The following is a 25,586-nucleotide window of genomic DNA, read 5'->3' as shown; positions in this document are numbered from 1 at the left end:
TAGCAAGGGTTGAGAGGAGGCCTTGGCACCTCTTTGAAGGTTAAGGTGGTGATGGAGAAAGCTGAGGGACAGAAGAAATAGCTCTGGAGTAGAGTTAAGGGGAATAAATGCTCAGGAAAAATGGCTCAGGGAGAGTCGGGCCCTGTTACTTCCCAGCAGAGGGGAGGGGAGAGAGGCAGAGAAAGAGAGAGAGGGAAAGGGAAACTCCCCAGAGCCATCTGCTGTCTGGATGTGGTTTCTCCAAGGCGTTTGTCAATTCCTCTGAGTCAGACCCAGCTGGCCAGGGCCTTGAGCCCCACCTTGCCCTCTGCAGCAGGGGAATTCAGCCCCCTACTTTTGGAGTCTGAATGGGCTCGAGCAAGCGTCTTAGGTGCCCAAACACTTGGAGGAGGGTGAAGGTTAGAGATTTGACCTGCAGAGAGATGGGGGCTGCTGCTTGGAGGAGATGCTTTGACAGAAGATTCAGAGATGTTGATCCTAAGCTTGGCAGCTTTTCTTTACCTGGGATATGAAGGTCCCAGTCTCCCTGGAAAGTCCCCTGACAGTCTTCTTTTCCCAGTGGCTACAAAGAGACCCCAAGATGACTTGGCCACGGCACAGCATTGCCCTCTGGTGGGGGAGCCCCAGAAATGTGCCACTAGACTTATCTGGACACCCTGGTAGGTCCTGCCTCCCAGGTCAGGGTAATTCAAATGGATATGCATTTAATTAGCATCTGCTATGTTCGAAGTGCCATGTGCAAGGAAGTTACATCCCTGTCCCCTGCCCTCTGTCCCCTGCCACATGTACCCTATGCCTGTGCCCTGCCTTCTGTCCCCCGCCTTTTGCTCCCTGCCCCATGCCCTATACAAGGTGGGCCATGGCCTTCCCCTGTTATGCTACAGAGTGCTCCCCACTCTTGGCACTCATGTGCCCCCTCCTCTAGTCCCATACTAGGAAGGCAATAACACATGCAGAATATTGACCTGCCCCACTTCTCCCTGATCTAGCTCTAACTTTTCCTAGTCCCTGTGCACTAACCCATGTTAATCTTTCAGTAAACAGGCCTTTAATGAATACTTCTTATGGTCATTGCCCTTGAAATCTATACTGATGTAGTCATTTCATACATTTTATTTGCCCAAATAGGCAACCAATTCCCCTGAGCAGGGACCAAATCAGATCCTTGTATTACCTCCCCTACAGCAGTCAGGCACAGGACTGGGGAGGGGAAAACATCTATTGAATGAATGGATGGATGGATGGATGGATGGATGCTGACAACTTGTGGGGAAGGATAGGAATGAGAAACACAAAAAGAGATGGCGTAGTGATGGCTGAGGCCTCTTGGACTCTTGTCTCTCCTTCCTACCTAGCCCACCTTGAAAAAATGCTGAGTCTCAGCAGTTTGGTCTTGGTTCTGGGACAGCATAGGAAGGACAGCAGCCAAAGCTGTGCTCAGTGTGTGAGTGCCTGGTGTGGCTTTTCTTCTCCTATTCCCCACCTCACCAAGCCTTTGTGAGCCAAAAGAACTAGCTGATCCATAGGTCTTCTCCCTTAGTCTCGAGGCCAGGCAGCAGATTCTGGCTTAGGCAGAGACTTCTGCTAGTGTTTTATTGCGACTGGGTTGAATTGTAGAAGAGATCTGGGGGGATTTGTTGCTGCTTGCATGATGTTATTGGCTTCATGTTCTGAGCTCTGGGTGGACCAGATTCAGATTTGGCCAGTGTGGTTCCGCTGTAGACACTTGTGACTGCTCTGTGGTCTCCACAGAAGCTCAGAAGCCTCCTTAGGGCTCAGTTCCTGTAGGAGGAGAGGAAGGTAGGAGTCCACAGGGGATGGAGCCCCAACTAAGAATTAAGTTCAAAGTCAGTACCAAGTCTAACTCTCTGATGCTCACAAGTCAGACAAATTAGGGGATGTTCATCTGTCGGATGAGGATAACCGCAGTACCTGCCCCAAGTGCCTTTATAATGGTTGGCATGGTTGGTGTCAGAAATAATTCATGTGAGAGCCCTTTGAGACTTCTCCTCCACTGACTGATGGTTCCCTCTAAGCAAGAAGGTACTGGCCCATTGGTGGGTGGGGCTGAGCAGGCAGGAGAAAAGCTTTCCTGGCATCAGGGGATAAGGAGAGAGACAGGCTCTGTGGTGGGCATGGCACTTGGTGCATAATAAAGACCTTTGAGGGTAGCAGGGATTGGATGCTTAAATTCTGGAGAACAGTGTGGCAGAGTGTAGATCACTGAACTCACACTGGCATCCCTCCTCTGTTACTTAATCCCCTCTGTGATCTGGGATGAATCACTTAACCTCTTGGCCTTAGTCTTTCTCTCTCTCAGATGGGAATGGGACTAGACCCCCTTTCTAGCTCTAGAGCTATGATCTGTGGTTAGCAGTTCCTGTGGATGAGGGCGCCCAGTGTGGGAGCACCAGCTGTCCCTTTCCCCAAGACTATATGGGGTAGACAGGGGGGCAACTCACTAGGCAATGCTGACTTTGGTGGCCACAGTCATGCTCTGGGGCTGGGAGGCAGCTGGATCCCTGAGGCAGGTACCCATCATCACAGATGCACCCTCAACACACAAGAGCCCATACTTCAGCTCAGAGCCAGGGCAGGAATGGCAGCGAGGGCAGGCACAGAGCTCGTAGTGGCTGTGCTGGGCACAGTGGGGGGCTGTGGAGAGAGGACAGCAGAGGAGAGGAGACGAGCTGAAGAGAGCCCTGGAGTGTGCATCCTCACTAAGCTGCTCCATAGCCATAGGGAGCCTCTGAGGTCTGAGAGAAGCCAGGACAGAGGGCCCTTTCTCCTGGGCTCTCTTGCCATGAGGTGGTGACAGAAACCCCTCCAAAAGTCTTCTTGGAAGGTCCTCTTCCTATGAAGCCCCACAGACTTGGAGAAACTTCTCTACTCTCTGTCCCTTCAGAATATTGGGCTTTGGACTGATTTGCTGCTTTCTAAGTGCTAAGGGCATTTCCCAGGGAAAGTGAGCTATGGATTCTTTGGGTCTTTGCTTCATCCAAACCCATGCATCTGTACACAGAGGTTGCTCCATTAATAGATAGCCTCAGAGTCAGTCAGAAGAGACCCTTCCCAGCTATGTGACTATGGGCAGATCACTTTAGCTCTCAACTCTCAACTCATTGGTAAAGAGGGGAATAATCCCTTCCTTAAAGGAGGACTAACTGAGGTGTATGATAGTATTTTGTAGCATGTCAGTTCCAGCCCTGGGTATCATTTTGATAGAGAAGGAGGGCTGGAGTCTGACAGTTGGCCATCATCTCTGTGCTTTGGCTTGGGCCTGGTATTGGGCCTACAGACCTGAAGCCCCAAAGGCATAATATGGGAGTACGGGGACCTGCCCACTCACCACAGAAGGAGGGGCTCCTCCAGTCCCTGATGGTGACATTTGCTCGCTGACAGGCAGCAGCGTAAATCTGGTTGGTCAGGCATAAGACACAACTGTTTCCCGTGGAGAGGCATAGGTCATTGGCACAGGCAGAAGCAAAGGGTTCTGGATCAATTTCCATGGGGCGAGAGGAAAAGGGCCCCCAGGGGTCTTGGAGGATCCAACACTGGACCTTGGCGGGTACAAGCTGTTCCTGGGCCATGCATGCTGGACATCCCTTGGCACAACTGTCTTTACAGCCATCATCCGGCTTCCATTCAGAGGCAGAGTAAGTCACTGGGTCCCCCACTGGGGAACCTCTCGGTAGCTGGAAGTCATCCCCACTGAAGTTCCCATATAGCCCACAAGTGTGGTCCATGTAATTTGGGGGCAGGGTAAGGAAGAGGCTGTGGACCAAGTCAGAGGTGAACACTAGTCCAAAGTGTGTCTGCAATGTTAGGTGGAATCCATCCTGGTACAGGAGGATATCTCCCATGCTGAGGTTCAGCAGAAGGGTGAATGTAGCCTCATTAACCTGACAAGATGGAAAGTGGATAACTTAATGACCGCATTCTCCTTCCCCACTTGCCCTGCACCCTCTTAGGTAGGAAGGGAGGATTGGGGAATTTTGGGGCAAGGGGTAAAAAATCACAGGGAACAGGGTTCCAACTACCCACTGATCATCCAAGAGAAGGTCTGCTGATGGTCAGGGGGAACTGGAACGGGAGTAATGAAATGGGCAGAGAGAGAGTTCACATCGATATTAAATACATACTACACACATACACACACACACACACATATATATATATACACATATATATATATTCACATATACATGTATATAACTGTTACAAGAAGCAAGCATACCTCTGTGTTTCCCAAGCCCCACCAACATGACTGTGGTGGGCATTTACCTCTCCAGACTAAAGAGAAGTTCTACGGAAAAGGTAGCTGCAGACCACTCATCCCAGCTCCGGTCAGTTCTGTATCCGTGTTTCAGATCACTGACCTTGGTTTTGGCAGTGTTCCAAGATGGGAATCAATGTCTGGCAGGGAGCCGCTAGCCCCTGAGGCCATATGTAAGTGTCTGAGCCATTCTGCTTTCCCTCACCATGGATGTTGCTCTGGGCCATTTGGGAAAAGAGGTTTTCTACCAAGAACTTACCTGGACCAGCCCTGGATTTTCTTTTTGAAGATGGATCTGGGTCCCATTGACTAGGATAAATACTTCTGAGATCACAGATGTCTGGGTGCTTAGGGTGTCCCCCTTCCTGACTTCCACTCTGAAGAAGAGCAGGGACTTTGGAGAGTCACAGAGTTCAGAGAAGATATATTTGCAGGTGCCCAGGAAGTCAAAGGGTCTCTGATCAAAGGTCATGTACTGGAACTGCCCCAATACCTGGTAGGTGCTGAGGACAAGCGAGTGGCATCCAAAGATGCCCTTTAGGGTACCACATCTCTCCCCAGGTCCACAAGAGGAGTTGGAACAGTGCACTTCATGGGTGGAGGCATCACAGTGGCAGAAACGCTCACAGTTCTTCCCTTCCCAGAAGGTCTCCCCAGCCAGGTAGTACCTGCCCTCTGAGGTGCAGCCACACTGAACTAGAGGCACACAGTCAGTGCCACTCAGCACAAAGCCCTGGTCACACTGGCAGCCCTCTTGGCATGGTGTCTGGCAGCTGGCTGTTAGATTAGGCTCAGCACAAGAGTTGGGGCAAGAGGATCCACAGAACTCATAGTGGCTGTGGGTAGGACAGGCCATTTCTGAAAGACAGTTCGGGGGAGAGGTTTGAAGGAAATAGAGCAGGGAAGACAGAGGCAGAGAAAGCAGCCTCAGAGAAAACATAGGGAGAAGACCAGAAACATTAGGAGGTTAATGGACCTGGAATGGAGGGAAGATTGGAGGGTGTCCTATGGGGCACCACAGTACACACACTGCTAATGTTCTGGACGTATAGAAAGAGTAACCAAGTGGCTACATGAGGATTGGTGTGAATCATCCCCACTCCTGTACTAAGGAATGTCAGACTTGTTTATGGAGACCCTCTGAGCATAAAATACCTTCCTGAGGGCTGGCAAGGGCACAGAAGAAGCAGACCAAGCAACTCTTGCTTTGATGAGAGAGCTACCTCCTATTCCCGGGAAACTTCTCATGGAAGAATCAAGGCCTCCAACCTCAGGGTATCCCTTGGTCTGATCACAGAAATATGATCCCTCCCTTCTGGGAGCCTTGAGTGCAGGGAATTTTAGGAAGGCTTTCTAGAGGGAATTTTGATCTAGCTAAAGAGCCAAGGATCTCATCTGGGAATGTCTACTCACCACATTCCACTTGATGTCTCCAGGGCTGAATGGAGAGTCCACGCCACTGGCACTGCTGGGCATAGCTTCCCAGCACTTCACATAGTATCTCCTGGGAACCATCACTGGCACAGACATCATGGACGCAGTTCTCCATGTGGATGTGGGCCTCTGTCACCTCGTGGCAAGCAGAGAATGGCCCATTCTGGTTTTCAAGCAGGCCACAGGAATCCTGGGACCGGTACTGGACTTCTTTCTCTGGTGGGCACTTTGGAACCAACCCCATTGCAGAGCAGTGATTAGGGAATCCTGGCTCCTTCCAGCTATTGGCAAACGTATCAGCATCGGGGATCAACTTGCCATCAGGACTCTGAAAGTCATCCTTAGGATTCCCATTGAAATTCCCACCCAGACCACACAGGGAACCTGCATATGTCTCAGGTACTGATACCCATAGGGAATGGGACTCATCAAAGGAAACAGAGAGACCAAAATGAAACTGTAGCACTGCTGCAGAGGGGCTGGAAAAGGCATGGAATTTGCCTCCAGCCAGTACCAGAGGAAGAGTCATCTGGGATCCATTCACCTGCAAGGAAGGCATCCATGAGCAGCACAGACCCACTTCAGGCTATGCCTCCCCATCCTCCTCATCAAGAATCCTGCTAGGACTCCTAATCACCTTTCTTCCTTTATCCTTCTAGATCTCAAGCTGCCAGCAGTCGAGGGGTAAAAGGATGGCAGGAAAGGGGACTCACCCCAAGATAGAGACTATCTCTGGGAGAGCTGATAACCACACATCCTCCCTTCAGCCTGTCTTTTCTGCCCCTCTGGGACAATTTTCATTTTTCTCTCCTACCTTCCCCTACCCCCTTCCCAATATCTCCAAGACTGTGTGCTACCAACCTTGACTCATGCTAGAGGTATATCTCCTTCCCTTATGAGCAATGATATCTGTAAAGAAGGGGCAGTTAGGTGGCACCATAGTATGGGGCTTGGAATCAGGAAGACTCATCTTCCTGAGTTCAAATCTGGTCTCAGACACTTACTAGCTGTGTGACCCTGTTTGCCTCAGTTTCCTTATCTGTAAAATGAACTGGAGAAGGAAATGACAAACCACTCCAGTATCTCTGCTAAGAAAACCCCAAAAGGGGTCATGAAGAGTGAGACACAGCTGAAACGACTCAACAACAACCCATGTGGTCAAGAATATTTAGATAGTGCCTTTGTATATTATTTCTAAAACTGTATGCTCTCATTTCCCCTTTAAGTAAGCCTTAGAAATAAAAGTCAGTCAGTGTGGAGAAGCAGTAGAGGGAAAGTACAGAATGAATGCCAAGTCAAGAGTCCGGTTCCAATCAATCAGTGGCAGAAGAAAGTATTTGGGGTCCAGGTATCAAGTGAAAGTAGCGTCAGGGACCAGGAAAGGGCAGGTATAGAGATGGTGTAGATGTAGAGCCCTGAGGACCAAGGACCCAGAATTCCCGTGGAACTTACTCACAGAAGTGAGGCCTGAAGCCCCAGGATACATCCTGAAAAGGTCCAGATGGCTTTACCTTGGGAAAGTATCTAAGGGCTAAGCTGCCTGGTGGTCTCTTTGCCCTAGGAAAAGTAGGACTGGTTCTTCTCCTTCTGCCATATTCCCTGCTATCCCTGAGTGTCTCTGCTCCAGCGGCACTTCTCTGGCTAACTTTGGCCATCTCCTGAATGATTTTTTATCTTATTCCCCAATTACGTGTAAAAACAATTTTTAACATTCTCTTTTAAAAAATGTGAGTTCCAAATTCTCTCCCTCCCTGAGATAGTAATCAATTTGATATAGGTTACACATGTACAATCGTGCAAAACATTCTTTGGCCACCTCTTGAGGGCGCTCCCCATCCTGGTAACTCACCTATAGCGGAGGAGAGGACCCAGGTCTCTCACCTTCCCACCTAGCTGTGGCCTCAGTTTCCCAGACCCTGCCACCTTCAGCCCCTGGAATTCCTCTCTAGCCTACTGAGAACAGTCCTGCATAGTCAGGGAGGCTGCTCTGGTGGCCCAGGAAGACCTGGATTCTGATTTCTGTCTATGTGACTCTAGGGAAGAAATTTTGCCTCTCTGAGCTTTAGTTTGCCCATCTATAGAATGGGCCATCTGTCCCTGCAGCATTGTTTTAGAGAAAGTACTCTGTAAATTCTAAAACATTAAATAGATAGGATTGATAATATTACATATCAGTAATTGCATATATGGATTGATTATCCATGGCTTGTGAGTGCCATCCCTCCCCCCCAAGCTGTTCTCCTTCCTTGTTCCTAATTCCTGGATCTGATACTAGAAGTCTGAAATCCTAGAACCAAGAAGATCTGAGTTCAAATCTAGCCTCAGACACTGACTAGGTGTGTGACCTTGGACAAGTCACTTAACCCTGATTGCCAAGAAGGAGGAGGAGGAGGAGGAGGAGGAGGAGGAGGAGGAGGAGGAGGAGGAGGAGGAGGAGGAGGAGAAGGAGAAGGAGGAGAAGAAAGAAAGAAAGAAAGAAAGAAAGAAAGAAAGAAAGAAAGAAAGAAAGAAAGAAAGGAAGGAAGGAAGGAAGGAAGGAAGGAAGGAAGGAAGGAAGGAAGGAAGGAAGGAAGGAAGGAAGGAAGGAAGGAAGGAAGGAAGGAAGAAAGAAAGAAAGAAAGAAAGAAAGAAAGAAAGAAAGAAAGAAAGAAAGAAAGAAAGAAAGAAAGAAAGAAAGAAAGAAAAGAGACTGTGATCCTCACACTGAAGACCTGGGAAGGCTCTCACCTGGACTGTCTTGTGTTGTCCAGCCAGAAGGGAGAACCTTTCTCCACCTATATCCACATCCACCTGCTTGGCCCATGAGGCCACCATGGATTGCTGGTGCTCAGTCTTTAGCCAGATGGCAAAAGGGGTGAGGTGGGTGTCACAAGTTTGGACCAGGGCAACACGGCAGGCTCCTCGAAAACTGAAGGTAGCCCCATCAAAGGTACGGAGGTGGGGGTCCCCGTAGAGCCACATAGTCCCATACTTGATAGGGTAGCAGCCCCTCACCCCTTCCTGTAGACGACACACTTCTCTGGGCCCGCAGGAGTGGGGATGGCACTCCATGGACAGGCCTGGCCCCTGACACATGCATCTCTGGCTACATGTGTCTGTGAGTAGCACCTCAGCCCCTAAGGGGTAGTATTGTCCATTCAGGACACATCCGCAGTGATCCTGGGGGATACAGATTCCATTCTCTAGGGCATATCCCTTCTGGCAAAAACAGCCTGCGGTGCATGGGCGGGTACAGGTGATGCTGGTATTGAGGTTGGCACAGGTGACTTGGCAAGAGGTACCACAGAAGTCATAATAGCTATTGGGTGGGCAAGCAACATCTAGTGGAAAGAGAAGAAAGGTAAGGAAAAATTGGGGTATGGGATAGAGCTTCCCATCCTCTCTTTCCTCCTAATTTTCCCAGCCCCAGAAGGGAGCAGGAGTACCAAGTTCATCCTGTAAATGAGCCAAAGCACATATTCTCAGAGCAGAGACAGAAGGGAAGAGGGAGGGGATTAGGGACATGGCGAGTCCTGGACTTGGGAACTGAAGGTATGTTAGCAATTAAGTTGGGAGCACTAGCACATAAAGTGGGCAGCTAGGTGGCATAGTGAATACAGTGCCAATCCTAGAGTGCCTTTTGTACTCAGACACTTGGTAGCTGTGTGACCCTGGCCAAGTCACTTCACCCTGTTTGCCTCAGTTTCCTCCTCTATAAAATGAAGTGGAGAAGGAAATGGCAAACCACTCCAGTATCTTTGCCAAGAAAATCCCAAATGGGTCACAAAGAGTAAGTTGGACATGACTAGTTGGCTAAACAACAATCATATATAACATTAGCATTACAAGAGACCGTAGACCCCTCAAGTCCAGTTTTCTCAGAGATTAAGTGGCTTGGAATGAGAGATGAGTTGAGGCTTAAAAGAAAAGAAAAGGGGTGAGAGCTTGAGTTAGTGATGGGATGAGGTGTAGAGTTACAGTTAAAATGAGGGGAAATGGTGAGGCTGAGGTGGGGGGCTTTGGGAGGGGAGTGATCCTTACTGCATCCTAGGCCTGTTCTCCAGTCAGGCAGCCTCATCCTATGCAGGGCACAGAGCTCAGCATAGGCCTCCAGAGCAGCGCACAGCATTCGATTGCCTGTCCCATACTGACATAGGTCATATACACAGGACTTCACATAGGGGTCAGGCTTCTCATACCAGTGGCACTCAGCAAAGGGTCCTGAGCGGTTAGAGAGGACACCACAGAGTTGGTCCACTCTGGGCCCGTCACGACAGGACTCTGTTCCAATTAAGTCTTTCTGGCAGCTGCAGATCAGAAGAGGGTTTAGTCTCCGCTCCAACCCAACCAACCTTCCTGTGGTCCCCCTCCCCAGTGCTCCTGAGACCTAGGCTCCCCACCCCCTCCTGCAGGGTGCCCTCCTGTTATGTGTACTGAAATACTACCTTTTCTTCCAGAAAACTTCCTTAACCATTCCAGCCACATTCTTCTCTCCCTTGTCCAACCCGTATTACATTAGGGTTCAGACCACACAGTCTGGTCCTAGAACACTCACTATAGGTGGATTGGCCCATACGTGGAATCTGTAACTAGATTGAAAGCTCAAGGAACAGGGCTTATGTCTCTCTCTCCCACATTTCCCTCACCCTTTGTCCCACATATAGTAAAGGTTGAATTCTGAATTTTGAGATGCTCTTGAGCCAGTAAAGATGAAAAAGACACCAATTCAGCAAATATTCGCTGAACGCCTGATGTCATGATCCTCTTCAAGCATGAAGGACAAACATCAGCTGAATACCTACCATGGCCGCATTTTCAGTCTCGCTGGTCCCTGAAGTCTGCACTCTTGCTCCCTGTACTTAGTCTGAGACCTGGCCAATTGCATGGTAAGACAAGCTCTGCCTCATAATGGTACCCCTCAGATGCCATCCCCTCTGCCGCAGAGGGAGGCAGTGTAGTAGAGGACAGGTGTGATGGGTAATGGCCTCACCCAGATGGGCTGGCAGCGGCCTGCCAGGCATTCCCAAAGGCTGCATCGCTGGGAGCTGGCCTCCCGTTAGGGAGGATCTTGTCATCTTTCTTGTCACCATTGAAGTTGCCGCACATGCCACACAGTTGGCCCCTGTATCCTGGTCCCACTCTTACAAACAGGGTGTTCCGTCCGTTATACTGAACTTCTAGCTCCTCTCCTACTTGGAGCAGCAGCAGGCCCTGCTCTTGTTGTACCCTTGCTTGGGGCCCCAGCTGTACCGGCAGGGTGACTGAATGCCCATCCACCTGGTAAGGGAGTGATAGACCTAATCTAAGGATCGGGGTCTTTGGGTTAGTGTATCTTCAACATTTCTGAATAGGACTCTTCATCTGATGCCAAGAATGAGGAGGTGCCTTCTATACTGGGGCATCCCTGGGGAAGGAGGCATCACAGCCCTCCTTCTGTATCTGGTGAAATCCAATCTGTAGCAACTTCTAAGTATTTCAGTCTCCATGTTCTCCCCTTGAGAGGGGAGTCTCTCTTCTGTAAGCCAGGTCATCTCAATTCCTTTCCCTTGCCTCCCAGGTTTCCACAGGCTCCTAACACATTCTTATTAGCTAATAATACTATTAAAAATAGTGGCTAACATTTATAATAGCTTATCTCTGGCATCTTTTCATGTTTTACAGACTACTTCTTATCCCCTCCTGACCAGCACATATCTGGGTCACCTTTCTCAGCCAGCAAACTGTGAATTTGTCAGGTTCAGGATTATTTTAAAGGAGTCTGTCTTCCTTAAAGTAATAAGAAAAGTAAATATGCCCCTGCAAATCCTACAGAACATCCTAAAGTCAGATAGAAATGACATCTGGACTAGTTATGACTGTATATCTAGATGATGAAGAGTTGAGTTTCCAGCCTAATTTTTGTCTAGAATAGTGGGGATTTCAGAATTGGAAGGAGTCAAAGACCATCTGGTTTATTCTGTAGCTGAGCAAAAGTCCCTTCTATGAAAGCCTGAGCAAGTTGGCATCAAGCATAGACTTGAATTCCCCAAGTAGAATAGCGCCCCATCTCTCCCAACACACGGATTCTCATTGTTAGGAAATTTTTCCTTATATCTGACCAAAACCTGCCTCTCTGCAATTTTTACCTATTGTACCCAGTTCTGCCCTTCGAGGCCAAACAAAAAAAGTCTTAAAATTTAGATGATGGATCGGGTCAGTGTTAGAAATAGAAACTAATTTAAGGATAGACTGAGATTTGGTAGCAGAATTGGGACTGAGATTGGCTATGTTGTTGGGGTTCAAGGTAGGTCTCCCCAACAAAGAGGACCCTCTTCCCACCAACTTTCTCCTCTTTCAATCCCTGCTCACCTTGACTGGCTGGCCACGTTCTAAGACCACATGGGCCTGGAAGTCCTGGTTACTGAGCCACACCTCCACATGGGTCACGAAGGAGACTCTACGGCTGCGGAAGTTTCTGTTGGTAGCCTCCACTTGAAAGGAAAGGCCCCCAGAAGGAGAGGCTTTCTTACAGGTGTGGGTCAATTGATAGGCACAGGTGCCTTGGAAGTGAGCCACGGCTCCATCAAACGTGAAGTAGTGAGGATCCCCAGTGGCTGTGCAGATGCCCATGGGATTCCTGCAGCCCATCTGTCCAGCCTGCAGGGCACATATCTCCCCTTCAGGACACTGGGCCAGTGCACATTGGAACTGACCAGGAGCATCACAGCTGCAGCGGCGGGTGCAGTGAGAAAGCCAAACCAAGTCTCCGACCTAGCGGGGGGTGTAGGTGAAGGGAGGGGGTAGGTTGGGGGAGGGGATGCTATCGCTAGGTCTCTCCTGGTTAGGGGAGGCTGGGGGTGCATGCATGTGGTGGGAATGGTGCTGGGCCAAAGCTCCACATTGAATCAGGGTGTAGCTGTAGACTGAGATAAGACTGAACAAGGACATGCTTAGAAAGAAGCTTCATCAGTCTAGAAAGAAAACGTCTAGTGGGTAGAGTCAGGGAGGGGAAAAATGAAGGAGACCCGGGAGGGTTGATTTATCTTGACGGCCTCTGATTCTGGAGGAAAACATTACACCATGTCCTATATTACACCATGGGGAGAAAATCTGTGGAAGGCATTCTGTTGAAAGGTCACATACGCAGAGACTCAAAAAGGGCTTTTTCAGATAAATTACTGATTGTTGTGAGACAGCCTGAACCTGTGAGGACAACTGTGACCTCCCACAGCCTGCCCCTCGGGTCCCCATCAGAGACATTCCTTTGGTAGATGAACCTTGGTGCCGACTCCGGCTATCAGAAATGGGGAGGGAGAGGGATGGGAGCAGGAATCAAATTTTCTGTACGGAGCGGGGGAAGGAGGGGAGAGGCTGAGAAGGAATTTGGAAGGCCACTTAGATGTTACCTGGTTCTGCTCACTCATTTTACAGATGGTGATAAAAATAAGTGACTTTTCCATGGAGGCAGAAGCAGAACCAGAGACCACTAGGTGACACAATGGATAGAACACTGAACCTTGAGTCGGATCCTGCCTTGATCACTAACAGTGATCCTGGACAAGTCACTTTAACTGCCTCAGTTTCCTTACCCATAAAATGGAGAAAATAATAGCACCTACCTCTCAGGGTTGTTGTAAGGACAAAAGAGATAGTATCTGTAAAGCACTTTGCAAACCCTCAAGTGCTATATGAATGTTAATAATTATTATAATTCTTATTATTGTGGTTAACTGAGGTTTCAGGCCATGCCCTCTGAGTCCACATGCAGCACTTCTCCAGTGTCTCACACCACCCCTCCATCCCACCAGTAATTGCCAGTCTAGCAATTATACCTTTCTCCAGATTCCATACTGACCTTGTGGTAGCGTCCCTCATGCTCACAGCCACACTGATTTGGTAAAACACACCTTTCCTCGCTCCACAGGTAGCCATCGTAGCAGGCACAGCCCTCTGAGCAAACCAAGCTAGCTGGCAGAGGCAGCCGAACTACAGCACAGAACCGGACCTTGGAGGGCTCTTGGCAGAGGTGATAATAGCTGTGTGCCGGACAGGCAGGGGCTGAGAAGGGGGGAAACAGCACGGAGGTTAGGGACCCCAACCAGTCCATGGCGCAGTCAGTGGCCATACAACCCTGGCCCACTCCAGCCCTCCCTGTACACATTGCCAGACTAACCTCCCTAACCAACCACTTTGGCCATGGCGTCCCCCAGCTCAGAAACCTACTGTTCCTCTCAGATCAAATCCAGACCTCTCACCCTGTGATTCAAAGTTATTCATAATACAGCTGCATCCAACCTGGCTGTCTTTTTCCCATCCCTTGTTCAAGGGATGAGGTTAAATATATAAATAAACATATTATATATATATATCCCCTCTCTCCCAGACAGAAGAATTTTCTCACTATCCCCAGAAATATGTATTTCTCTTCACCTTTTCAAATCCTTCCTGAGTTCCAAAGCCTAAAGGGATAAACATTACAGGGCAGCTAGATGGCATCATGAATACAGGGCAGGGCCTGGAGTCAGGAAGACCTGGGTTTGAATCCAAGCTCAGATACTTACTAGCTGTGTGACCCTGGACAAGTCACTTCACCATCTTTGCCTCAGTTTCCTCATCTGTAAAATGAGCTGGAGAAGGAAGTGACAAACCACTCCAGTATCCAAGAAGACTCCAAGTGGAATTGGACATGACTGAACAACAACACACAAAGACTTCCTGGGGCTAGCGCTACCATAGTGGCCTAGCCTTCCCTTTCAAATTTTCTTAGCATTTATGTCCTTCTGATCCCAATCTGGACTGCATGATGGCTGATCTGTTGTGATGGAGGAGCCCAGGGAAGAGTTGCCCATGGATAAAGACAGACAGGCTTTATCTCTGGAGAGAATAACCATACATGGGACACCACGGACCCTTTTGTTAGATTATACAAGGAACTCTTGACTGTACAACAAGATGACCAAAGTTGTGATAACCACAGCCATGGGTGCTGCTCGTTTTGTTTTCTTTCATTTTCCTTTTAAAGTTTAGCATAGAACAGATACTTTATAGAAATAAAAACTTGTTGAATGAATGAATGAGTAGTGGTATTCTACCTCAGTATCCCAATTCTGCCACGAAGTATGGAACCCTGGACAGGCCTCTCAGAAGCAGTTACATGATCTCTGAAAGTCTGAGAGGCAAGAATATCAGGTCTGGCTCTTTTACAATGTTTTTAGGGAAGAAAAAACCCTAAAAGATCCAACACTTTTAAACACTAGCTCTGACAATGCCATTGAAAACTGCTTTGGGTCAATCCAATTCAACCAGCCCTGGTGTAGTACCTGTGACACATACCTTGCTCCTATTACAAGGTCAAGATTGACTCACCACAGAAGGAGGAGTTCCTCCAGGGGCCAACGGTAATGTTTGCTCTCTGACAGGCAGCAGCATATGCCTGGATAGACAGGCAGAGAACAGTGCTATTGCCCATGGAGATACACAGGTCATTGGCACAGCTGGCCACATAAGGTTCTGGGGCGATCTCACCGTGGCAGGCAGAAAATGGTCCCCGGGGGTCCTGGAGGATCCAGCACTGGACCTTTCCCTGAATAAGCTGCTTTTGTTTTGTGCAGGCTGGGCAGCCGTCATGAGCACAGTGATCTTCACAGTCCTCAGTTTTCCACTTAGAAGTCACATTGTCAGCAAGTTCCCCACTTAGGGAACTTTTCTGGGGCCAGTGCTCCTCAGGATTCCAGCTGAAGTTTCCACAGAGTCCACAAGTATTACCTTTGTAGTGGGGGGGCAGGGAGAGGAAGAGGCTGTAGACCAGGTCAGAACTGAGCGTCAACCCAAAATCTGTCCAGAGTGTCAAATAGAACCCATTGGGATACAAGATGATACTGCCAGAATTGAGGCTCAAGGGGAGGAGCAGGGTCTCTCCATTCACCTGTGGAAACAGAAGGCAAGCCAGAGAAACAGAGGGGTACAATTTCTCCAGGGACAGTGAGAAGTATAGATTGGTCAGTCTAGGTGAAGAGTATCCATTGAGGATTCTTTAAGATGGACCTACCTCAACCAGACCTGGGTTTTTTCTGTGAAGGTGGATTTTGGTCCCATTGATGAAGACAATCACTTCTGAGATCATAGATATGGGGGTGCTTGATCCATACTCCTTCTTAACCTCCACTCTGAAAAAGGGCAGGGACTCCAAGGAACCACATAGCTCAGAGAAGATGTATTTGCAGGTGCCTGGGAAGTCATAAGTCTTCCCATCAAAGGTGATGTACTGTGATGGTCCTAATATCTGGCAGGTGCTGGGGACTAGTGGGTGGCATCCAAAGATACCCTTCAGTGTGCTGCATCTCTCCCCAGGTCCACAAGAGGAGTTGGAACAGTGTACCTCATGGGTAGAGACATCACAGTGGCAGAAAAGCTCGCAGTCCTCTCCTTCCCAGAAGGTCTCCCCAGCCAGATAGTATCTGCCCTCCAAGGTGCAGCCACACTGAGCTAGGGGCACACAGTCAGTGCCACTCAGCACAAAGCCTTGGTCACACTGGCAGCCCTCTTGGCATGGTGTCTGGCACCGATCAGCCAGGGTGGGGTCTGTGCAGGAATTTGGGCAGGAGGATCCACAGAGCTCATAGTGGCTGTGGGTAGGGCAGGTCATCTCTGAAAGATAGGTTGGTGGACATTAGAACATGAAAAATGCTCCTGGGATCAGACCTGGCCACTCCCTAAAAGAACATGCATACATTAACTAAGGAAGGCTCTGCTAACATGTATTGAATTGAATCAAGTTGAGGAAATCTTGGAGGATCTTGGGACTTAGATCTGAAAGGGACCTTACTGGCATCTACTTCAACTTCCCCATTTTACAGGGAGAGAACCGAGACCCCAGGGATACTCAGTGACACATGCGTAGTAGAGATGAACACACTATTGGTTATCTCACCCCTAATTCAGGCCTCTTTCCACTAGACTGTCATTGAGTGCATTATAATGAGGCAGACAAATTGTAGTTGACAGAGAATCCTGATCCGGAAGATGGAGACACCAGTCTTCTTTCTACCACATGCTAGGAGTCAGTAAAAGCATTTATTAATTCCTACTGTATGCCAGGCATTGTGCTAAGCTTGGCCTTGGGCAAAGTTCCTTCATTTCTGTGTCTTGGTTTCTATATTCTTATCAAGGGGTATAGAATTTGTCCTTCCTACTGGAATTAATTACGGATCAGGACGGTTCTCTGTGGATTTCTTATAGGACAACTCTCCACTTTGATTTGTGATAAATCTGACCTAAAAAGGCTTCTCTTGAGGGATTTTCTTTACTTCTCTCCTGGGGTATTTAATTAATTCATCAGACATTGTGTGTGAAAGTACTTGGGAAAATGTGACATCACAAAACTATAATGTGCTATTGTCTAAGGAAGAAGTAAAGTTGGTTTTTATATTTCTTGTGGGTTGGTTAACAATCATTTGGAGAGAAAGCAATAGTAAAAGCCAGAGGGAAAAGATGAGAGGTCTCTAGGAAGCAGGGGAGGGCAGTATAAGAGGACTTGAGGGGAACCAGAGTCAATAATTGCTCACCACAGCCCACCAGAGGTCTCCAGGATTGGATAGGGAGTCCGTGTCGCTGACATTGCTGGGCATAGCTGCGGAGCACTTCACATAGTGGTATCCGGGCCACCTCTGAGGCACAGAGATCATGCACACAGTTTTCCACATGAATCTGGGCCTCATCTACCTCATCACAGGCACGGAATGGCCCATTCCGGTCCCCAAGCAAGCCACAAAAACTCTGTGACCGATACTGGGCCTCCCTTTCTGGTGTGCATCTGAGTGTTGGACCCACGACAGAGCAGTGGACAGGGGACCCTGGGTACTTCCAGCTCTCTACAAAAGCTTGGGCATCAGGCAAAAGCATATCACCAGGCCCTCGAAAGTCATCCTTAGGGTTTCCATTGAAATTCCCACCCAGACCACACAAGGAGCCTGCGTAGGTCTCAGGCACCATGACAGAGACGTAGTGTCTCCAATCATAGGAGACCAAGAGACCATCATCTGTCTGCAGCACAGCCCCTGAGCCGCTGAAGTAGACATGGATACGCCCCTCAGCCAGGTGCAGGGGCAGATTCCTCTGAAATCCATTTACCTGGAGCACAGAAAGAATGTCGAACCTGGAGGGTTTCCACCTCTCCAGAACCCCCTGGATAAGCTGTAATCTAACCCCTGACCTCCAGTGCATCTGCCTTAGTTTATCTCAATCAGCTGAAAACTCTCTAGGAACAGAGACTATATCTCTTCCATATGGTGTGGGAGGACTACGTCTTCCCTATTAGACCAGAAAGTCTTTGAATCCCTCTAACAGTGGTGGTGGGAGGGGGGTGTGGAGGGTGTGCTTGATCCAAGCTTCTAGATAGGACGTCATTCTAAATCTCTGGCAGGACAATAAACAGGCAAAAGTATACATGGGAGCTGATGGGCAGGCCCCTTGTAAACTTAGCTCCCATGTAAAATCAGTCTGGGAGAACGGTCGACAATGAAAAGGTTCACTAGACGCTAATGGAGATTACTATCTGTGAGGAGCCTCTCTGAGGATGAAGGAGAGGAAAGGCAACAGTTCCTAAAACTCTGCATACTGCCCAATGACCTAGCCAGCCCAAGTTTAGACCTGCCTGATATCCAGGCTCCTGCTTGGTCCACACTCACCTGTACCTTTCCTGGGGCTTTGGCAGCCATTATGATCTGCTCCCTGTACACATCCACCTCAACCTGTCGTGTCCAAGCCACAGCAATGGAGTCTAGATGTTCATTGTGCACGTGCACAGCAAATGCAGGGGGTCCCCCCTGGGCCCGGCAGCTCCGGGTCAATGTGTAGTGGCATGCACCCTGGGCTGTGAAGGCCACCCCATCGAAGGTTCGGTAATGGGGGTCACCTGACACCCAGATGCTCCCGTTGTCCCCAGGAATGCAGCCCCAGACTCCATCTTGTACCTGACATACTTCTCCAACCTTGCAATCGTGAGGGTGACAACGTACCAGCTGCCTAGGACCCTCACATGTGCATTTCTGCCCACAGTTATCACTGAGTACTTGGGCCCCCACTGGGAAGTAGCGACCATGGAGAGAGCAGCCACAGTAGGCCTGGGGGATGCAGGCCCCACCACTGAGGAGGTATCCAGCATCACAGGCACATCCCTCCCGACACGGTCCCTTACAGAATAGTGGAGCCAAGGAATCCAGGCAGCTGGCCCCACAGGGACTAGTACAAGCCTCATAGTGGCTATTCTCTGGGCAGGAGATGTCTGGAGGCCGGAGGAGAAAGAGAGGAATCATTTGAGAGACAAAGCAGAGCAAACGAGAGGGAGGGAGACAGACTTTGGTGAGAGAAGGGACATTCAAACACATACAGAAACCTAGAGAGATAAGAATAACTGATCATAAATAATAACCATGGTAATTGACATTTATGTGGGGTTTAAGGCTGAGAGTCTTTGAGGTATCCAAGCCCTTCACCCACGCAGTTGCCCTCCTCTGAAAGCTTGCTGGTTTTTTAAACCATGGCACCTGCAAACTAAATGCAGTACTCCAAATGGAGTCTGAGCAGGGCAGAGGACAGAGTCACAGTGGCCTCACTTTTCCTACAACCCAGATCGTGAATGTAGCTCCAAATCACATTAGACTTCCTACCTGCTGCATCACCCTGTTAACTCATAGAGTTTGCAGACCACTAACCATGTCATCCTCCCCATCCTCCAGATCTTTTCAGACAAATTGCTGTCCAACCCAGTATATCAAGGCCAATGACTAGTTGTCAGACCTGGCCAGATATAGATGAGACAGACGGGCCTTGCAGCCCAGTGACCACACCCCCCAGCAGCACCCCCTCCCTCACATGACAGTTCCTCACCACAGAAGGTTTGGCTCCTCCACCTGCCCACAGTGAGGTTGGCAGCCTGGCAGCTTCGAGCATAAGCAGCTAGGGCCTGGCAAAGGACAAGGGGTTCTCCTTTAGCCAAACATAACTCCTCAGCACAGCTTTCCACAAAAGGCCTTGGGGAAAGAATTTGTGCACAGGCAGTAAATGGTCCTGGGTATGCCTCTAGCAGGCCACAAGCCTCACGGCCTGTGTACAAGGCCATCTGATCTGGGGGACAGCTCGGGGGTTCACGTCCACATGGCTTGGCTGTTTGCCAGCTGGTAACCAAAAGGGTGGGCTCTCGCTGTGAAGTCCCTGAAGGGGTCAAGGCCTGTGCTCCACACAGTCCCTGTACAGCGCTGCCCAAGATGGCTGGCACAGTGAGTGCTACACGTCCCTCCTGCACCCACAACTCCAGGCCAAAGTCAGTAATGAGGTAGGTGGCAAAGCCGCTGACATGGGCAGTGAGGCTCCCCTGGAGCAGCTTTACGGGCATCAGGAAACGGAGACCATTCACCTAGGAGACAGGGAAAGATGGGGCTCAGAGACACAGACCAGAAGGCAAAGAGACTCAGTGCACACTGGGGTGTGGGCATAAAATAAATCTAAAGGACCATGAAAGTCTTAAAGATATCAAGAAACAGAAATAAGCTTAGAGAGACCTGGGTTAGAGACCTGAGTCCCATTCTGTCTCTCTGTTCTCCATCCCCTACACCTCCCACTCATCCCTCCATTTACACTCCCTACTCCCCAATCTAGCCCCTCAGTGAAACCCCTACGGTCAGGATCACAGAATTTTAGTTTAAAGGGACTTCAGCAGCCACTAGGCCAACTCATCCCTTAAAGGAACCCCCACTATCCCATACTCAACAAGCGATCTGTTACTTGACAACTCCCAAGAAAGGGGAACTCACTCCCTATGGAGGCAGCCCAGTTCACTTCTGGACAATAAGGAAGCTTTTTCCTGACCTCAAGTCTAACCCCTACCTGCCTCAGTTTCCTCTTCTGTAAGGTGGAAACAATAATGGCACCTCTCTCCCAGGACTGTTGTGAGTCTCAAATCTTTGTAAAGTACTTTGCAAACCTTAAAGCATCCTTATTTATGCTACTGTTTTTGCTGTCACTATTTTACACATTTGCCTCTGACTTCCATCCATGCATGGCTCCTGGTTCTGGCCAGGCATGGTCAGTCTAATCAATCCTTCCATGTGCTAACTTTCAAACACATCCAAGACAGCTGTTATGAACCCCCTGCATTTCCTCTTCTCCAGACTAAACACCCTCTTTCCTTCAATAGATCTTTATAAAACATAGACCCTCAGCCCTTCACCTACCTGGCTGCCTACCTCTGAATGCTCACTAGTCTATCAGAGTCACTTTAACTGTGATACCCCCAAACTAAACACAGAGCTCCAAATGCAGTTTGATCACGGTAGAGGACAGAGGGACCAGGACCTTGCTGTTCCTAGAACCCAGATAGCAATGAATGTAGCCCCAAATCACATTCAGTTTCCTGGTGGCTACATCACCCTGTTGACTCAGAATGAGCTTGCAGTTCACAAACTGCCACCCCCCCCTCCAGATTTTTTTAGACAAATTGTTGTCCAACCCAGTATTTGTGAAACTGATTTTCTGAACCCAAGTATAAGATTTGCTAAATTTCATCTTGTTAGATTTAACTCAATGCTCTAGCCTATTAAGGTGTTTGGGAAAACCTAAATGGGACATCTCATGTTTTCCACCCTCCAAGCCAGAGCTTCCAAGGACAGTTTTATGGTTGCCCTCACAGACAGGGCAGGAGCTATGTGTGTGTCTCCCTATGACACCGAGGGGTCCCTGAGGACAGGGGTTGTGTCCCATTAGCCTTCCCATACACCTCCAGACAGGCCTCTGTGTGTTGGCTGTTTAACCTATCTCACAGGGTTGACTCAAGCACCGTATTTTATAAAACCTTAAAAAGAAGTGCACTAGGATTTGCAAAGCTGCTTTAAATTGCTGTGTAACTGTGGGTTATCTTTATTTCAATATCATTATTAATAAGAGAATTTCAGAATCATAGAATTTAAGAGATGGAAGGGACCAATGCAGTGGCCATCCAATCTAACTCATGCCTGGATGAGAATCCCTACTATGGTGCAGCTAAAGAGTGACCATCCTATGAACACAAACCAGTACATCAAGACTCCCATTGACGTGAAACTCAGTCACCTCCTCATTAACTTTTTCTGGTTCCCCTCCCTTTTCCACAGTCCCCAATTCCAGGCTCACCAGCACATGACCCACTGTGCCATGTGGCACCATGATCTCCTGGCCATGAACCAGGAGCAGCAGCTGGAACCTTGGCATCTGATTTGTTCCCGTGCTCTCCACCTTGACTTGGAAGCCAGTCACATTGCCAGGAGTCTGGGCCAGGATGTATGCACAGGGCTGAAGGTGGAGCAGGTGCCCAGAGAATGTACGTAAATGCCCATTGGGCCCCAGATGGCAGGAGGGCCCCTGGAGGGCCTGACAGTAGAAGAAAGGGTAAGAGGCACGGCACTGATGTTCCACCTGGCATGGTTCAGGCCAGCATTGAACTTTCTGATCAGTTAGGCATTTGCACCGGTATCCACAAGTACTGCTGTTCCAGAAGGTGGCACCAATGGGCAAGAATTGGGCTGAAGAAAAGCAGTAGGATGAGGCCCTCAGACGTCTGGATCCCTGAGAGCACTGGGGGCTGGGGGAATGGACCACAATGGCCTTGGGGCAGGCATTGAGGATGGATCATTCGGGTTCCTGAGAGGAATGGGGTGGGGGATCATGGGCTGGGAGGCCTGGGTCCCCACAGCCACTCACCCTTGTAGATGCAGCCATTCGGGACTGTAAACTTGTCTGTTCGGAAAGCCCACAGACCTGGAATCCCCACATTGCTGGTGGACATTATATGAATGATGGCAGGTGTCCTAGAGCCAGGGATGTTGAAATAGTCCTGGGCTGTGCCACTGTTGAAACCAGCCTGAGGGAAGAGACCCAGATGAGGGAATGAACCAGGCTTCCCTACCTGAAGGTCACTGCTCCTCTGGGAACCTTTGGGTGGAGGGCACATGCCTTCAAGAGAACTCAGGAGCCTTGTCCCCACCTCCCCATCCTGGACTCAGTCCCATGACCTCCACCTGGGCCGGGGTCCCTCCCAGACCGTTGTTGGGATTTCCCCCATTGGCCACTCCTGTTGTCCACTGTATGTGCCCATAACACAGAAGAACATAAGAAGCGTTGGTGCTCGAAGCCAGCACTGCTTGGAAGGTGTTCACCTGTGGGAATGGGGAATTGGATGTCTATAAGTGGGAGTCCATAGGCTGTCTTCTGGGAGAATAAAAAGGATTCTGTGGATGAGATCTAGGGAGGGAGGGTCTATAGTGGGAGTGATGAGACAGCATCTTCTCTACCCACCACAAAGATTGCCTCGTCTCAACCATTCACTTTTGCCAGTTTCTGTTTCTCTCGATTTCTTTCTCTTCTCCTTCAGCCACTCCAGCTATCTGCTGAGCAAATGTCTCTCCCACTCCATCTGCCTCTTTTTCTGTCTCACTATCTCTTTGCTTATCTCTGTCTCACCATCCTTCTTCATCTACCCTGGCTGATGGACCTTTTGAAATCTCACATGCATTAGGGCCACCCAGAGAAGGCTCCCCCATACTCCACCTTTTCCCTTTCCTTACCTGGTGAGTCTGTGACCCAAAGAAGGAGACTTGGTCCCAGGTAGCCACAAACAAAGAGTGAAGAATGATTCCTGGGGAGCCAGGAAAGGCAATGGCCAGCTCTCTGGAGGCGCGGCTAAGCAGCCTGGGCTGCTGGCTCTCTCGAAACCACACCTGCCCTCCCTTGATTGTGTTTACATCGGCCCAGAATGGGGCCACAAATGCCTGGCCATCCTCAAGAGGGAAGGCATGAGGGAAGAATTGGGATACTGGCACTTCAAAAGAGACTACGCCATTGGTGTTCACCTGTGTGGGGTGATGGAGAAGTACAGGGAACAGAAATCAGAAAGGAAAATGGAAGGAGGAGAAAGGTAGCAGGGTCAAAGGGAGAGGGGATGAAAACCATCTGAGAAGGGGCAGAGGGCAGGAGAGGGAAGAAGGATCTGAGGAGAGAAGGGGACTTGGAGGAAAGGGAGAGAGTGAAGCCACAGGGACAAGCTGGGGAGAGGAAGTGGCAATGGAATCGTGGGACTGGGGGAGCCTGGGCAGGCAGAGATAGTGGTGAAGGAGGAGAGGGCCATAGGGGAGGGAGCTTTCCCAGACTCACGTAGATGCCCCTGTGGGTGACTCCAAATAAGCTGAAGGGTTCAGAGAGTAGGACCTTTGGGGAGTTACCATCATCTGCTTTGGGGATGCTCTGGTCTCCATGCTCAGGGCCAAAGGGATACAGGAGGATGGCTGGGGGTTCAGGGGCTTCTCAGAGCACAGAAACAGCCCCTCCCCTCAGGGCTTCAAGACAGAGGGCCCATGCCCCAGGAAGCCGTAGGCACGCTCCTTGCTCTACTTTATGCCACGTCACCCAAGCCCTCAGCATCCATGGACTGTTTGTATAGGGTATAGGCCTTGCTGTTAGTTGTGAGCAAGTGGACTGATTTGTTTGCGTCCCTCTGGGTGTGTTGCCTTTTTATCAGGTCTCAGATGGAGTACTGCACTGTCCCCATCCTACCCTCACCCCCACCCACCAATAAGTAGAGGGCTCCTGTGAGGTCTCAAATCTATCCCCATCTGGCCCCAAGAGTATAAAAGTCAGGTTCCTCCCCTCTTTGCTCCCCAACTTGTCTAGGACAGGGTTGGAGAACAGCCTCCCTGTCCTGCATCCCATCTCCCCACCATTCCTCCCCACCCTGGGGTCCAACTCACCAGCTGCATCCTGATCCTGGGCCAGGGGTCCCTGCAATGCTGAGGACAGCAGGAAGAGCCAAGAGTAAGGGGTAGGTGAGCTCTTTCCCTAGCCTCCTTCTATAGTGCTGAAGCCTCCCACTCCCATTCCATACTCACCCACAATCAGCAGCCAGAGCATTCCCATGGCCCCCCTGATCCCAGCTCTAAAGGGAGAGGATTATATGCACCAGAAGAGTGGGGTCACCCTGACACCTGGGGTGGAGTCGGGGTCCTGGCCAGATAACTCATTGGCTTGGATCAGCAGTCCTGACTGCTGCCTTCACCTGGAAGGCACATTTTCCATTGTTCCTGAGGGCCATAGGCTATAGAGGGCCCTGGGAGGAGGGGCAGATCCTAGTTCCCATCACTTGTGGCCAAGGCAGAGCGAAGTGGGGGTGGGGGAGGAAAGGTAAAGATCAAAGAGGAGGAGACGTTGAGGTACGTAGCAGAGTTGTGTCCTTAGTAACCAGAGAGGTAACTGGGACAGGCATCCATGGAGAGGTATGTATTTTTATAGACAGGAAGAAGTGAGACCTGAGAATTTCAACTCCTTGAGAACAGAAATTAAATAATCCTTTTCTGTCTTTGTATTTATTCCCAGCATTTAGAATATAGTAGACCCATTAAGAATGTTTGCTGAGTTGAGAAAAGTATGGATTTTTTTTTTAACTCTTCGTGGTGAGGAAACTTAAAATTCCTGCCATAGCCTGACCAGAGTATTGTGTGTGTGTGAATGTTGGGGACTGGGGTGGGGGAAGAGGCAAAATGGAGACTTTTCTATTTCTCAGTTATTTAAGATTTTCTAGGGACTTCAAAAGACAGAAATTAAATACTAGTTAGAAGAGGGGACTTAGCGGTGTCAGGGTAAATGAAGTGAATCCATGGTTATCATCATAGCCAGGAAATCAAGATGCTCCCTCTCCCAAGTCTCCCTCCTTTTCCCTTCCCTTCCCTTTCCAAGGAGCCAGATTTCTGGCTGCTTTCCTCTCTGCCAGTCCTCCTGTGAGGTCTCAGGTTAACAATTAACTCCCAGTAGGACTCAATGTCCTGGGTATTGACTTGGGGGAGGCTGGAGTGTGAAGTCATTGGAAAAGATGATGGCCTCTAATCTTGGACAAAGAGAT

At 49.4% G+C, this 25,586-nt stretch overlaps 1 protein-coding gene across 7 annotated transcripts; it reads right to left on the bottom strand.

The window, feature by feature from the left end:
* Nucleotides 1-1,098: 1,098 nt before the first annotated feature.
* Nucleotides 1,099-24,840, bottom strand: LOC140508390 (IgGFc-binding protein-like). 7 transcript variants are annotated; one of them, XM_072616232.1, is made up of 22 exons: nt 24,580-24,826; nt 24,442-24,480; nt 23,849-23,979; nt 23,263-23,547; nt 22,717-22,854; nt 22,400-22,559; nt 21,833-22,221; nt 19,556-20,081; nt 18,355-18,950; nt 17,233-17,797; nt 15,717-16,315; nt 15,035-15,593; nt 13,524-13,726; nt 12,038-12,439; nt 10,680-10,966; nt 9,731-9,996; nt 8,438-9,030; nt 5,690-6,254; nt 4,536-5,134; nt 3,350-3,902; nt 2,463-2,655; nt 1,099-1,782 (listed from the first exon to the last, which is right to left on the bottom strand). In XM_072616232.1, coding segments are annotated over exons 1-22 (7,677 nt in total). In that variant the 5' UTR covers nt 24,608-24,826; the 3' UTR covers nt 1,099-1,781. The 7 variants fall into 7 exon arrangements, with proteins under 7 accessions (XP_072472333.1, XP_072472334.1, XP_072472336.1 ...); XM_072616233.1 differs by having other exon boundaries at nt 12,038-12,325; XM_072616235.1 differs by lacking the exon at nt 23,849-23,979.
* Between the last annotated feature and the right edge of the window lie 746 nt (nt 24,841-25,586).

Source organism: Notamacropus eugenii, chromosome 5 (genome assembly GCF_028372415.1).
Source record: "Notamacropus eugenii isolate mMacEug1 chromosome 5, mMacEug1.pri_v2, whole genome shotgun sequence".
Classification (NCBI taxonomy): Eukaryota; Metazoa; Chordata; class Mammalia; order Diprotodontia; family Macropodidae; genus Notamacropus; species Notamacropus eugenii.
The sequence above is the reverse complement of the archived record's forward strand: the minus strand, read 5'-3'. Positions and strand labels throughout refer to the sequence as shown.

What these genes read in the sequence shown, in the direction of transcription:
- LOC140508390 (XM_072616232.1), bottom strand. Translation starts at nt 24,607, where the DNA reads ATGGGAATGCTCTGGCTGCTGATTGTGG. An exon ending in ATGAGGGACGCTACCACAAG is followed by an intron (nt 12,440 to 13,523) that starts GTCAGTATGGAA and finishes ACCCCCCGCTAG; the next exon opens with GTCGGAGACTTGGTTTGGCT. An exon ending in GAGGAGCCCCTCCTTCTGTG is followed by an intron (nt 2,656 to 3,349) that starts GTGAGTGGGCAG and finishes CTCTCTCCACAG; the next exon opens with CCCCCCACTGTGCCCAGCAC.